The sequence below is a fragment of the Carassius carassius genome, chromosome 35 (assembly GCF_963082965.1).
Source record: "Carassius carassius chromosome 35, fCarCar2.1, whole genome shotgun sequence".
NCBI classification, from domain to species: domain Eukaryota; kingdom Metazoa; phylum Chordata; class Actinopteri; order Cypriniformes; family Cyprinidae; genus Carassius; species Carassius carassius.
Genome location: NC_081789.1, coordinates 20,111,190 through 20,124,416, shown reverse-complemented (window position 1 = coordinate 20,124,416; position 13,227 = coordinate 20,111,190). Strand labels below are relative to the sequence as shown.

At 35.3% G+C, this 13,227-nt stretch overlaps 1 protein-coding gene across 7 annotated transcripts in view; it reads left to right on the top strand.

The window, feature by feature from the left end:
• Positions 1–13,227, top strand: part of tnikb (TRAF2 and NCK interacting kinase b) — a 70,732-nt gene that overhangs the window by 33,386 nt on the left and 24,119 nt on the right. For all 7 annotated transcript variants that reach the window (XM_059524865.1, XM_059524863.1, XM_059524861.1 and 4 more), the window contains exons 4-13: positions 1,782–1,907; positions 3,789–3,899; positions 4,025–4,115; positions 6,455–6,585; positions 6,693–6,747; positions 6,837–6,915; positions 7,005–7,180; positions 8,028–8,094; positions 8,184–8,382; positions 9,651–9,767. In XM_059524865.1, coding sequence (XP_059380848.1) covers positions 1,782–1,907; positions 3,789–3,899; positions 4,025–4,115; positions 6,455–6,585; positions 6,693–6,747; positions 6,837–6,915; positions 7,005–7,180; positions 8,028–8,094; positions 8,184–8,382; positions 9,651–9,767 — 1,152 coding nt within the window. The remainder of the gene's footprint in view (positions 1–1,781; positions 1,908–3,788; positions 3,900–4,024; positions 4,116–6,454; positions 6,586–6,692; positions 6,748–6,836; positions 6,916–7,004; positions 7,181–8,027; positions 8,095–8,183; positions 8,383–9,650; positions 9,768–13,227) is intronic.

Genomic DNA, 13,227 nt, shown 5'->3' with positions numbered 1-13,227 from the left:
AAACCTGTTTGATAACAACAATTTCACTCCAAATTTAGTTGATATAACAGGGATATAACAGTGATATAAATTACTATGTACAGTCGTGGCCAAAGGTTTTGAGAATTACATAAATATTGGAAATTGGAAAAGTTGCTGCTTAAGTTTTTATAATAGCAATTTGCATATACTCCAGAATGTTATGAAGAGTGATCAGATGAATTGCATAGTCCTTCTTTGCCATGAAAATTAACTTAATCCCAAAAACACCTTTCCACTGAATTTCATTGCTGTCATTAAAGGACATGCTGAGATCATTTCAGTAATCGTCTTGTTAACTCAGGTGAGAATGTTGACGAGCACAAGGCTGGAGATCATTATGTCAGGCTGATTGGGTTAGAATGGCAGACTTGACATGTTAAAAGGAGGGTGATGCTTGAAATCATTGTCCTTCCATTGTTAACCATGGTGACCTGCAAAGAAACTTGTGCAGCCATCATTGCATTGCATAAAAATGGCTTCACAGGCAAGGATATTGTGGCTACTAAGATTGCACCTAAATCAACAATTTATAGGATCATCAAGAACTTAAAGGAAAGAGGTTCAATTCTTGTAAAGAAGGCTTCAGGCCGTCCGAGAAAGTCCAGCAAGCGCCAGGATCGTCTCCTAAAGAGGATTCAGCTTCGGGATCGGAGTGCCACCAGTGCAGAGCTTGCTCAGGAATGGCAGCAGGCAGGTGTGAGCGCATCTGCACGCACAGTGAGGCCAAGACTTTTGGAAGATGGCCTGGTGTCAAGAAGGGCAGCAAAGAAGCCACTTCTCTCCAAAAAAAACATCAGGGACAGATTGATCTTCTGCAGAAAGTATAGTGAATGGACTGCTGAGGACTGGGGCAAAGTCATATTCTCAGATGAAGCTCCTTTCCGATTGATTGGGGCATCTGGAAAAAGGCTTGTCCAGAGAAGAAAAGGTGAGCGCTACCATCAGTCCTGTGTCATGCCAACAGTAAAGCATCCTGACACCATTCATGTGTGGGGTTGCTTCTCATCCAAGGGAGTGGGCTCACTCACAATTCTGCCCATAAACACAGCCATGAATAAAGAATGGTACCAAAACACTCTCCAACAGCAACTTCTTCCAACAATCCAACAACAGTTTGGTGAAGACCAATGCATTTTCCAGCACGATGGAGCACCGTGCCATAAGGCAAAAGTGATAACTAAGTGGCTCGGGAACCAGAATGTTGAAATTTTGGGTCCATGGCCTGGAAACTCCCCAGATCTTAATCCCATTGAGAACTTGTGGTCAATCCTCAAGAGGTGGGTGGACTAACAAAAACCCACTAATTCTGACAAACTCCAAGAAGTGATTATGAAAGAATGGGTTGCTATCAGTCAGGATTTGGCCCAGAAGTTGATTGAGAGCATGCCCAGTCGAATTGCAGAGGCCCTGAAAAGAAGGGCCAACACTGCAAATACTGACTCTTTGCATAAATGTCATGTAATTGTCGATAAAAGCCTTTGAAATGTATGAAGTGCTTGTAATTATATTTTAGTACATCACAGAAACAACTGAAACAAAGATCTAAAAGCAGTTTAGCAGCAAACTTTTTGAAAACTAATATTTATGTAATTCTCAAAACTTTTGGCCACGACTGTATAATAAATGTCATATTTTTGCTGTTATGTACAGTAGTAAATCACACTGTTGAATAGTTTCCTGACAATGACTCACTCAAAGACAAAGAAACATGGTATATTCCTGCTCTCGAAGTCTCAAGTGTTGTCTGTTTTATTTGACAGGATGAGGAGGAGGAGATCAAAGCTGAGATCAACATGCTAAAAAAATACTCCCACCATCGAAACATCGCCACCTACTATGGTGCCTTCATCAAGAAGAACCCACCTGGCATGGATGACCAGCTCTGGGTCAGTCTTAATTAATTGTAGGCAGAAAGAATCATGGTATTAGAGTGTGTAAATGTTTCATTATTAATGTGTGTATTACAATACAGTGTTAGGAAGCTAAAAGTAGTGATGTTTCTAACTTTTTGAGTAGTTTGGTAGTAGTTTTCATATTATTACATACATATTTGAGTTTTTTGTCATGTTATATCTTAAATGAAGATTTGCTGCCACATCAAACTAAAGTTTGACTATAGTGTAACTAGTTTTATTTTAATTATTGAAGGTCTTTTGTTATATTTAATGAGGAAAAATATTTGAGTGTGGCAAATCTAACCTGTGGAGCCTAAGTGACATAATCAGAAAAGTTCAAGATTACATTACATTAATACCAGGAATATGCTTAAACATAAGAAGCTACAGCCTCAAAAATAGCTTTCTCATCACTGGTAAGGTAACACTTTTCAACCGTTGCCGATCTGTCACTCAGAAACGCAATGTTCACACTTTGCATATAGCTGCCTAGGCCTTGTTGTTTTCATCTCTATGCATTGAAAGCAAGCTGCCAGCCTCATTTCCTGTGTGGTGAGCTTTTTCGCTTTCTTTGCCCAGCAACAGAAAGATAAGTGACATGCTGAAAACATTTACTAGCACTGAAGCATGCGGTCAGCACAACCACCCTCCACTGGGCGTCTCTGTAAGAAGGATTTCCCTTAGAGTATGTTGCCAACTCAGCAGTCGTGGCTTTGGAGAGTCCCAGAGGCCAAACATATTTTGAACCATCTGAGGGCCAGCTCAGGAGAGATTCAAAACCAATCATTGTTTCAGAAAAACCATCATATTGTGCTCAGAAATTACATTTATTGAATTTTATTGTGCCCATGGGGCCCATAAAGAGAATATGGCTCTATTTATATGAGTGTCTTGGGAGATAAGGTAAAGCCAAAGTAAAAACGGAGTTATAGTAGGGAGCAGTGACATGCAAACTTCCGAACCCAATGTTAAGGCAAAGGTTGGGCTATAGGAAAGAAATATTGCTATATTGAGTCAAAACAGAGAATTATTAGATGGAGGCTTTTCTCTGGATACTACTATGAAATTCCCTTTTTTTAAACCACTAATACGTTTTTATTGCAACCTTCTATATTGTCATTTCAACTTCAAAGTGGGAAAATGAAGTTGCCCTGGAACAAGTTGTCATTCATAGATCTAGTTTCAGCTGAAAAGTGTGAATTTGCAGTACGTGTGAGTGTCGAATGTTGCATCTAATTAAAATACTGGTTCTGCCACTTTAAACTGTAAGCTGCTTTAGCTCAAATAGAACATTTGTAGAAATATGGATCATTTTATTTATTTAAAAAAAAATTTTGCTTAAAGTTAAAAAAAGATATTAACATTATTTAAATATTATTTTTTTTATAAATTGTAAATTTGTAATTTTTTTTATAGTTTACTATGCTTATCAAGGTTGAATTTATTTGATAAAAAATACAGAAAAAACAGGAATATTGTGAAATATTATTGCAGTTTAAAATAACATATTTTCTATTTTAATGCACTTTAAAATATAATTTATTCTTGTGGTCAAATATGAATTTTCATCAGCCGTTACTCCAGTCTTCAGTGTCACATGATACTGCTTTGTCATCAATATTTCACAATATTTATATATTTTTTTTTGTATTTTTTATCAAATAAACGCTGCCCTGATGAGCATAAGAAAGTGTGAATTATTAGCCAGAATTTCAACATCGGATCCCATTCACACATGACCTCTCAATGGAACTAATGCAACCAATTCTGTTTGTGACAGCACCCATGTAGATCTCTACTGAATGAGATTTGTCCTCATTTTTGTGGCTTTTTGGGTTTTATCCTAATTTTTTTAACGTGTTGTGTGTGTAGCTGGTGATGGAGTTTTGTGGTGCTGGTTCAGTGACAGACCTGATAAAGAACACCAAAGGAAACACTCTGAAAGAGGAGTGGACGGCCTACATCTGCAGAGAGATCCTTCGGGTGAGTGTGTGTGTAGTGTGGGCCACTAGAAGACATTATTAGCTTCCAGAAGTGTTCTTTTTGAAGAGTGTTTCCTCATTTGACCTTCTCCAGTTGAGTTTAACTTCTTCATCTGGTTTTGATAGGGTCTGACCCACTTGCATCAACATAAGGTCATTCATCGTGATATCAAAGGTCAGAACGTTTTGCTCACGGAAAATGCGGAAGTCAAACTAGGTGAGTTCAAACCCCTGACAAATGCAATGTTCATTCAGTAGAAGAAGCTTCTGTAATGTGTATGAATCAATGTTGAGGTTTAACTAACTAAACGTTACAACAATGATAATTTAACTATGTTTTTAGTAGTGTCTAAAATCTACAAACAGGCTTTTTTCCAGTAAGATAAAATGTCATTATTCTTTCTATCTTACATTGGAGGTTTACAATCGAGTTAAAGTGCTAATCAAACATATAAGGCGATAAGATTAAAATGTTATATCCCAATATGAGTAATTTTATATCACAATTTTTGCTTTTATTAAAAATTTTATGACATCAAAGTTTTTGTTACCATAGAATTTCCATAATTCTTGTCACCACTGTCAGTATCACAGAAAAACTAATTTAAGCCTAAAAAACCCCCACTCAAGCTCACTTAAAATAAGTAACTAATTACAAGCAACAGGAAAAAAAAACTACAATAAATAAATACAACACACATTGTATAAGTTAATCAAAAAACACTGCATTTCACTGTGTAAATTTAATTTATTATTATTAAAGATACAAAAGTGATTTAGTCAAGAGCGGTGAGAGATTTTCTTAAATTAATTTTTTCGAGGATACTTGCAAAATCTGGCATTCTCATTCATGTAAGTATATGTGTATTTAACCATTCAAGGCAAACAAAGCAACACAAATACTTGCACGCTCTATGAGCAGCGGATTCATGTGAAACACATGTAGTGCTGTTGTTTGCATTTAAATGGCTTAAAAATGTGTGCAGAGATACATTTTCATGACTACGGCACACCTCAACTTAAAGGAACACTCCACTTTTTTCGGAAATAGGCTCATTTTCCAACTGCCCTAGAGTTAAAAAGTTGAGTTGTATTGTTTTCGAATCTATTCAGCTGATCTCTGGGTTTGGTGGTAGCATTTTAGCTTAGCTTAGCAAAGATCATTGAATCTGATTAGACCATTAGCATCTCACTCATAAATGACCAAAGAGTTTTCTGTATTTTTCCTATTTACAACTTGACTCTTCTGTAGTTACATCGTGTACTAAGACTGATGGAAAATGAAAAGTTGCGATTATATGGGCCGATATGATATGTATATGTATAATATGAATAATACTCTCATTCCGGCGTAATAATCAAGGAACTTTGCTGCCGTACCATGGGTGCAGCAGGCGCAGTGATATTACGCAACACCAGAAAACTATTTACATTAATAGCCAGACCCGGAGGTCAGCTAAATGGATTCAAAAATGGTAAAACTCAACTGTTAAACTCTAGGGGAGTTAATGAGCCTATTTTTTTAAAAAGTGGAGTGTTCCTTTAATCACGATAAAGACAATAGTGAAGAATCTACCGGTAGACAAATTTCTACTGGTTAACTTGTTTACCAGTGTATTGCCCACCCCTAAACACATCAAATAGTTCATTTTAATTAACTAAATCTGTTTGTGCAGGAAGGTTTAATTTCCAAGAACCTGTTCAAAAATATATTCATCAAAAACTCATTCATTTGTCCTTAATTTGCCACAAGCTATTCACAAGCTCATTGACATATGAAATTATTAGCTTGACTCTGATTCTGCATGATTAAGTTCATATTAAATTTTTGGAGTGAGATAATGAAAATTAGGTTGCTTTTTTATTATTTATACAAAATGTAAAAAATAAAAAAATCCCCAATGTTTTTGAAAGAAGGCTCTTATGCTTGCCAAAAATGCATTTATTTGATCAGAGAAAGTTACATATTATTGCAGTTTAAAATAACTTTTCTATTTAAATGTTAAAAATGTAATTTATTTCTGTTTGATACAATTGCAATTTTAGCAGCCATTAGTGCGGTGTTCAGTGTCAAATGAATATGCTGATCATATGCTCAAGAAACAGTTAATTTAATGTGTCCCTGCTGTATTAAAGATTTAATTTCTCTTAAAAAAAAAAATAACTTTCTTACCATAAACTCTTATATGGTAGTGTATATATTCAATCTTGACGTCACCTCATTTAAGGATCCTCATTGTTTGTACTTTTTAAAAACCGTGTAGATGATCACTTTTTCAGTAAATCATTTTAAGAAGCTTATAATCCCTCAACGCTAGTTGGAGTGTCGGCTGATTCGGTCTGTCTCGAGGACCTCATGACTCTCCTCTGGAGTTATTAGGGCTTGTCATCGAGTGGTTTGAGTTCGGGAGTGTTGCTATGACAACACTGCCTGCGGTGATGAGGGAAGAGGGGCACAGAGGCAGATGGCAGCATGCACTTCATCAAAGACCTCTCCTCTCGTTACTGCACGCAGACACATTAAGGCCAAATCTTCCCCGTGTGTGTTTTCAACAGTTGATTTTGGTGTGAGTGCACAGTTGGACCGTACCGTGGGTAGGAGGAACACTTTTATTGGCACTCCGTATTGGATGGCTCCAGAGGTCATAGCCTGTGATGAGAACCCAGACGCCACATATGACTTCAAGGTACTTCAAGCGATTCTTAATTATGCTCTTATAACACCTGATTGCTTTTGTGTGAGGATCCTGTTTGGCTTCAGACAGAGATCCTAACAGCACTGTTTTTGTTACAGAGTGATCTGTGGTCGCTGGGAATTACAGCTATTGAAATGGCAGAAGGAGCCCCTCGTAAGTCCAGCACAATGCAGGATGATCTGAAATGCATTTTATATGAACACCGTGATTGCTAAACACAAACACCTGTCTGTTTTCTTCAGCGCTGTGCGATATGCATCCGATGCGAGCGCTTTTCCTCATACCCAGAAACCCAGCGCCTCGTCTCAAGTCCAAGAAGTGGTGGGTCGAACCTCTCAGTGTATTGAATTTGCAGTAATCTATAACTGATTCAGAATGGGGGAAACTGATCAGTTTGTTGTTCTCTGTAGGTCTAAAAAGTTCCAGTCGTTCATTGAGAGCTGTTTAGTGAAGAATCACAACCAGAGACCCAGTACTGAACAGCTCATGAAACATCCCTTCATCAAAGACCTTCCCAACGAGAGACAGGTCCGAATCCAGCTCAAAGACCACATAGACCGGACCAAAAAGAAGAGAGGAGAGAGGGGTGAGTTATTTTTTACTTTACCAAACATTATTTTTAGCGTGCCTGTCATCCAGTTAATCACAATAAATTTTACTTTTGGTCAGACCCTATCAAAACCAGATGAAGAAGTTAAACTCAACTGGAAAAAAAATATTTTATTTAGTTTCAAAATGAATAAATACATGAATAAATTAATGAAATTATTAATTGAATATTATTTTTAGTAAGAGTTGACTACTGTTTCGTAACTTTAAAAACAAATTACTTAAAAATACTTTTCATACAAATTTTATCAATAGTTTTCACAACATTGTCACAACATTCCTTATCTGTCTTTAATCTCTTCTATCTAAAAAATGTAAGTGAATACGTATTTTATTTATTTATTTTATTTTGTATTTTATTTTATTTGTACCTTTTTAATATATTTTATTTTATTCATCTAAATTACTTTAATTATTGTTTATAATTGAAAACACAATATGAATAAATATTTTAATTAAAATGATATTATTTGTAACAGTGTATTTGTGGATGAACAGGAAGTTTCCATGAGATTTATTTATTTATTTTTAACTAGAAAAGGGTAAATATTTGGGGGAGGGAAATGAAAAAATAGGGAAAATTATTTTATTATGCTTATTTTTTATTTTTTTTATTTAATGTAATTGTATTTATCATCAACGTAAATAAAATTATTCACTAAATATTGTTTTTAGTAAGAGTTGACTACTATTTAATATCTTTCAAAAAATAACTTAATATTTTTCATGCAAATTTGTATCAGTTGTTGTTTTGTCACAACAGTCCTTATCGGAATCTGCCTTAAATCTAAAAACCTACATCTTACCATGGTGTGTGTTTTCAGACGAGACCGAGTATGAGTACAGTGGAAGTGAAGAGGAGGAGGAAGAGCGAGACATAGGAGAGCCGAGGTACATAGACCCTTTTCCGTTAACACACATGCATGTGTGTATAGTGGAGACCTGACTGACTTAAAGATGATTTAAAATCTTCCTTACAGCTCTATCATAAACGTCCCTGGGGAATCGACCCTGAGGCGGGACTTCCTGCGTCTACAGTTGGCCAATAAGGAGCGCTCCGAAGCCTTGAGGAGACAACAGCTAGAACAGCAACAGAACGAGGAACACAAGCGCCAACTACTGGCAGAGAGGCAGAAGCGCATCGAGGAGCAGAAGGAGCAAAGGAGGAGACTAGAGGAGGTAAGAGGGGATAGACGAGAAACCGTTTAAAGACATGTTTCTGAAATCTTTTGCGCTACAGTGATCTATTAATATCTTTAAAGCTACATTTTTAATCTAAATATAATTGTATCATATTTACAATATTGTATTGATTTATATTTAGTTTAACATTTATTATATATATTTTCATGTTTGTAAAGCACATTTTATGTATGTAATAAAATACCTTTTGTATGTAATGTATTTTATATTTGTTATGTTATTTAAAAAACATTTCACCTCTTAGATAAGGAGTTAATCTGATATTTAATTAATTTATAATATTTTAATTCACATGCTTTTATATATAATTATTATATTTGTATTGTATTATTTAAAGCACTTTTTTCCCCAAATGTTTAAAGCTAAATATTTAACCTGAATGTCATTTTTAATACTGTTTAATACTTTTAATACATTTTTAATCGTTCTCAACTGATTTTCCGTTAGGACCTAGATTTTAAATTAAATATCAAGTTATAACCCAACAAATTAACAACAACATTAGATGTATGGATTAAAAAAAAAGTATTTGCCGTATTATAAAGTAACAGATGAATTTGAGCCAAAATCTAACACAACCTCTGACATCAACAACAAAAGACATGGGAAGCATTTTCTTCTGCTTCCATGCATGATTATATGCTTAGTTGCATTTTATTGTTTGCATTTAGCATTGTTTTTTTTTTTTTTGCAACAAACAGACAATATGCGTTGCTATTATTCTGGTCATACTCAGACACACACTTCCTGTACTCTATTTTGTGTGTGTAATGGCTCATGAAATGACTGCCGTTTTAAAAGTCCCTGGGAGACACTGAGCCATGATCAGTCCACATGAAGGTTGCCCAACATCTTGGGAATTCTTCAAATTGGAGACAAAGTAAGACGACGGTCATTGAGCCGGTGGAGATATTTCTTAGTTATGTGATGTAAGGAAGGGAGCAGAATGCCTGTGGGGATGAATCAGGTGGCCCGGCTGGGCGTCAGCCTCTCATTCAGCACATCTGTCTCCCGCTGGTCCACTGTCAGGCCGCCTCCTTTCAGCACAGCTCCTGTCAGCAGCCCCTGCTGGGGAAAGGCTATTCAGCATGGCTACTGAAATGCAATGTTTTTTTAAAATGCAACACCTAGTGGTAAAAGTAGAGAACTGTGTGTTCCATTGTGAAGCTGGGCTGATAGTTGGGCTCAGCACTGAGATTTATTTTATGGCAGGCTCATTAATGAGCACGTTTACAACCTCACAGCAACAGCGACGGGAGAGAGAGCTCCGGAAACAGCAGGAGAGAGAGCAGAGGAGGCGCTATGAGGAGATGGAGCAGCTCCGGAGAGAGGAGGAGAGGAGGCATGCTGAGAGGGAGCAGGTACACATGTACACACAAACGCACATCCACTTTCATACATGCCTAATTCTGGTTTCGGTCACTTTTATTGATAAAGTAGAAAGAGTGATGGAGAGAGTTATTTCAGTACATAATTGTTCAAGCTATTATATATTGGTCTGTCACTACAAACTAACCCGTTATTTACTGTGCAAAAAGAGTGCCAGAAATGACAACTGAACACACATGAACAGGAAGGGAAGAAATGAAGTGACGTGGCGGCTTCACACGCCTACACTCCATGCTAACAGACTCCCACTGATTCACCGCTACAGAGATGGAGACAAGATGTACTTTCTGTTAATACATGGCACATATATTTATAGATTGGTCACGTTTGTTTTTTTTTTGGTCATACCAGTTACTTCTATATACTAGTGTTCAATAACTGATTTATTTTACTTTACAGTATTTTTTATTTTATGTAATACTTTGTTACTTTATGATATATGTATATCTATATATAGAGAGAGAGAGAGACAGACGGAGAATAAAAAAAATTATATATATATATATATATATATATATATATATATATATATATATATATATATATATATATATATATATATATATATATATATATATATATATATATATATATATATATAATTATAAATAGAATATTTAGAACCAAGATTTTACATTAAATATCTAGTTATGACACAACACAGAACTAAAGTAGTTTATCAAAAAAGTCTATAAATATGATTAATTTAATTACCAATTAATATTTATTATGAACAACATTTTTTTTTCCAAATATGCAAAAGAGTATGAATGTTCAGAACCATTTTTCTTTATTTTTAATTATATTCAAAAGATCATTGTTGATATGCAATCCATAAAAACATAATATTTGTGAATATTTTAATATAAATAATAATTGTAACAATGATCTTTTTTGATGATCAGGAATTTGTCATGAGAAAGAGATTATTTAAATTACAAAAGGGTGAATATTGGTGAAAAACAAAGTGGAAACCGCAATGAAAATGTTTTTTGATCAATCTCTCCGTGTAAACAAATGCAACCATTATTGATAGGAATATCCCAGGTCATATGAACACTCTCTAAAGCAGATGTGTATGAAGTGAGCTTGCGTGCGCTCTGCTGTAAACCCTCATGTGTAATCCGCTGCACACTTTGTTCTCAACTGTAAGTGTCCTCTCAGATATGCATATCAGACTCGCACATGCCACAATCCCTTATTTAAAGCATTGTCTTCAGTCTGTGACTCACTTCCTCCAGAGAGGGAAATGTTCTGCTGGATGGTATGCATATTTAAAGCACCCACCCACCCTTTTCAAATGCGGTTGGGATGCACGAGTCCTGCTCAATAGTGAATGAGGACATCTCACGGGCTGTGCGTGAGAGTCTGTGCAGAGACAAGTAAGAATTACTGTACCAGTTCCCAAACATGCCAAAAGTTAAGTGATGTTAGCCATTTAGCTATTCTGAATTGTAATTTGAATTAGACACACCCCTTTCCACAAACCCCACTCCTTTAAAGTTACAGTTGAAACGGTTGTAATCAGAGAGTAGCAGAAGCAGCAACAGCTGCAAATAAAGCTGATCTCACTGTTAGCTTGCTAACCATAGGGACTGCCCCATAAATTTGCAAGACTTTTTGTCTGGTAATCATTTTGCTTGTATGATAGATATTTCCTAAGTGTCATTCCATAAAAATGCTTTCAGAGAGCCTTTAATGCTAAAAAGCACAGCATTTTCTTTCTGTTATAAAGCATTTCTTTGTGACATAATGAAAGTGACCTTCACATAGAGACATATAATCCAGAAAGTTCCCTTGCCTTGTTTTCAGTTTGAAGAGAAATCTTGTTTAATCTTTTCATAAAGCATGGGACAGCCTTTCAAAATTTGTATACATCTCACAAATGGGGCTACCTTTTCTTTTCAGATACCTTTTTGTAATTTCTTTCTGCTTTTGTTTTCTGTACACTGTACGCTGCCATAAACCTGTTTTTCTCTATAATTGCTAAGTTTTGCAAATAACTGCTTAGTTTTTCTAAGAAGTCCCCAGTGCTCCCCAAGGCTGCATTTATTTGATAAAAAATTATAATTTTGATATATTACTGCAATTTATAATAACTGTTTTCTATTTGAATGCAGTTTAAAATATAATTTGTTTGTGAGAGCAAAGCAGAATTTTCAGCATCATTACTCAAGGCTTCAGTGTCACATAATATTTTAGAAATCATTCTAATATGCTGAGTTGTTGCTCAAGAAACATTTATTATTCTCATCAGCGCTGAAAATAGTCGTGCTGCTTAATATTTTTGTGGAAGTTTGTTCTTTGAAGAATAAAGTTACAAAAGAACAGCATTTATTGGAAATCCTTCTGAATAAATTTTAAAAGGAAGTATATATGCATGTTACCAGATCTACAGATGAGGTCAAAAGTTTACATCCCCTTTCAGAATCGGTAAAATGTTAATTATTTTACCAAAATAAGTGGGATCATGCAAAAATGCATGTTGTTGCTTATTTAGTACTGACCTGAATAAGATCTTTCCCACAAGAGAAAATAATAGCTGAAGTTATAAATATTACCCCGTTCAAAAGTTTACATCCCCTTGATTCTTAATACTGTGCTCTTACCTGAATGATCGTGTTTGGTGATAGTTGTTCAAGAATCACTTTTTTTCCTGAACAGTTAAACTGCCTGCTGTTCTCCAGAAAATTCCTTCAGGTTCCACAAACTATTTGGTTTACCATCATTTTTGTGTATTTGAACCCTTTCCAAGTGTGACTGTAGGACAACTTAGGGACTCATATCCAACTGTTACAGAATGTTCAAACACTCACTGATGCTCCTGAAGGGAAAAACATGCATTAATCGACCTCAACTTTATCTACTTTATATATATATATATATATATATATATATATATATATATATATATATATATATATATATATATATATATACATACATATATATATATATATATATATATATATATATATATATATATATAAATATATAAATATATATATATATATAAATATATAAAAGATAACTTACTGCAAAAGGCATCATTAGAGGTGATTCCCATTGATATCACATGGCATCTTATTATGCTGCCATTGTCTAGAAGGCAGTAAAAGGCAGTAAACTTTAGGATTGAATTGGACTCTGTGCTGCACCTATCACACTTTTTGTCATTTTGACAAAATCGTTTTGATCCTAACCAACTTCTAATACTTTTTCTTTGGGGCGACATTTCCCTTGAGTAGTCTGGGGTTAATTGCCCTGCTCCAGGAAATTAGGATCAGGGTCCTAAGTGACTCCCTTGTGCATGGATGGCTCATTTCACAGTTTGAACCAGTGACCTTTGGGTAGTGAGCTCATCACACAGAAGGCCACATGGGATCTAGGCAGGGCAGCAAGTTATTTTCAGGGTTTCTTACCTTTAGATTT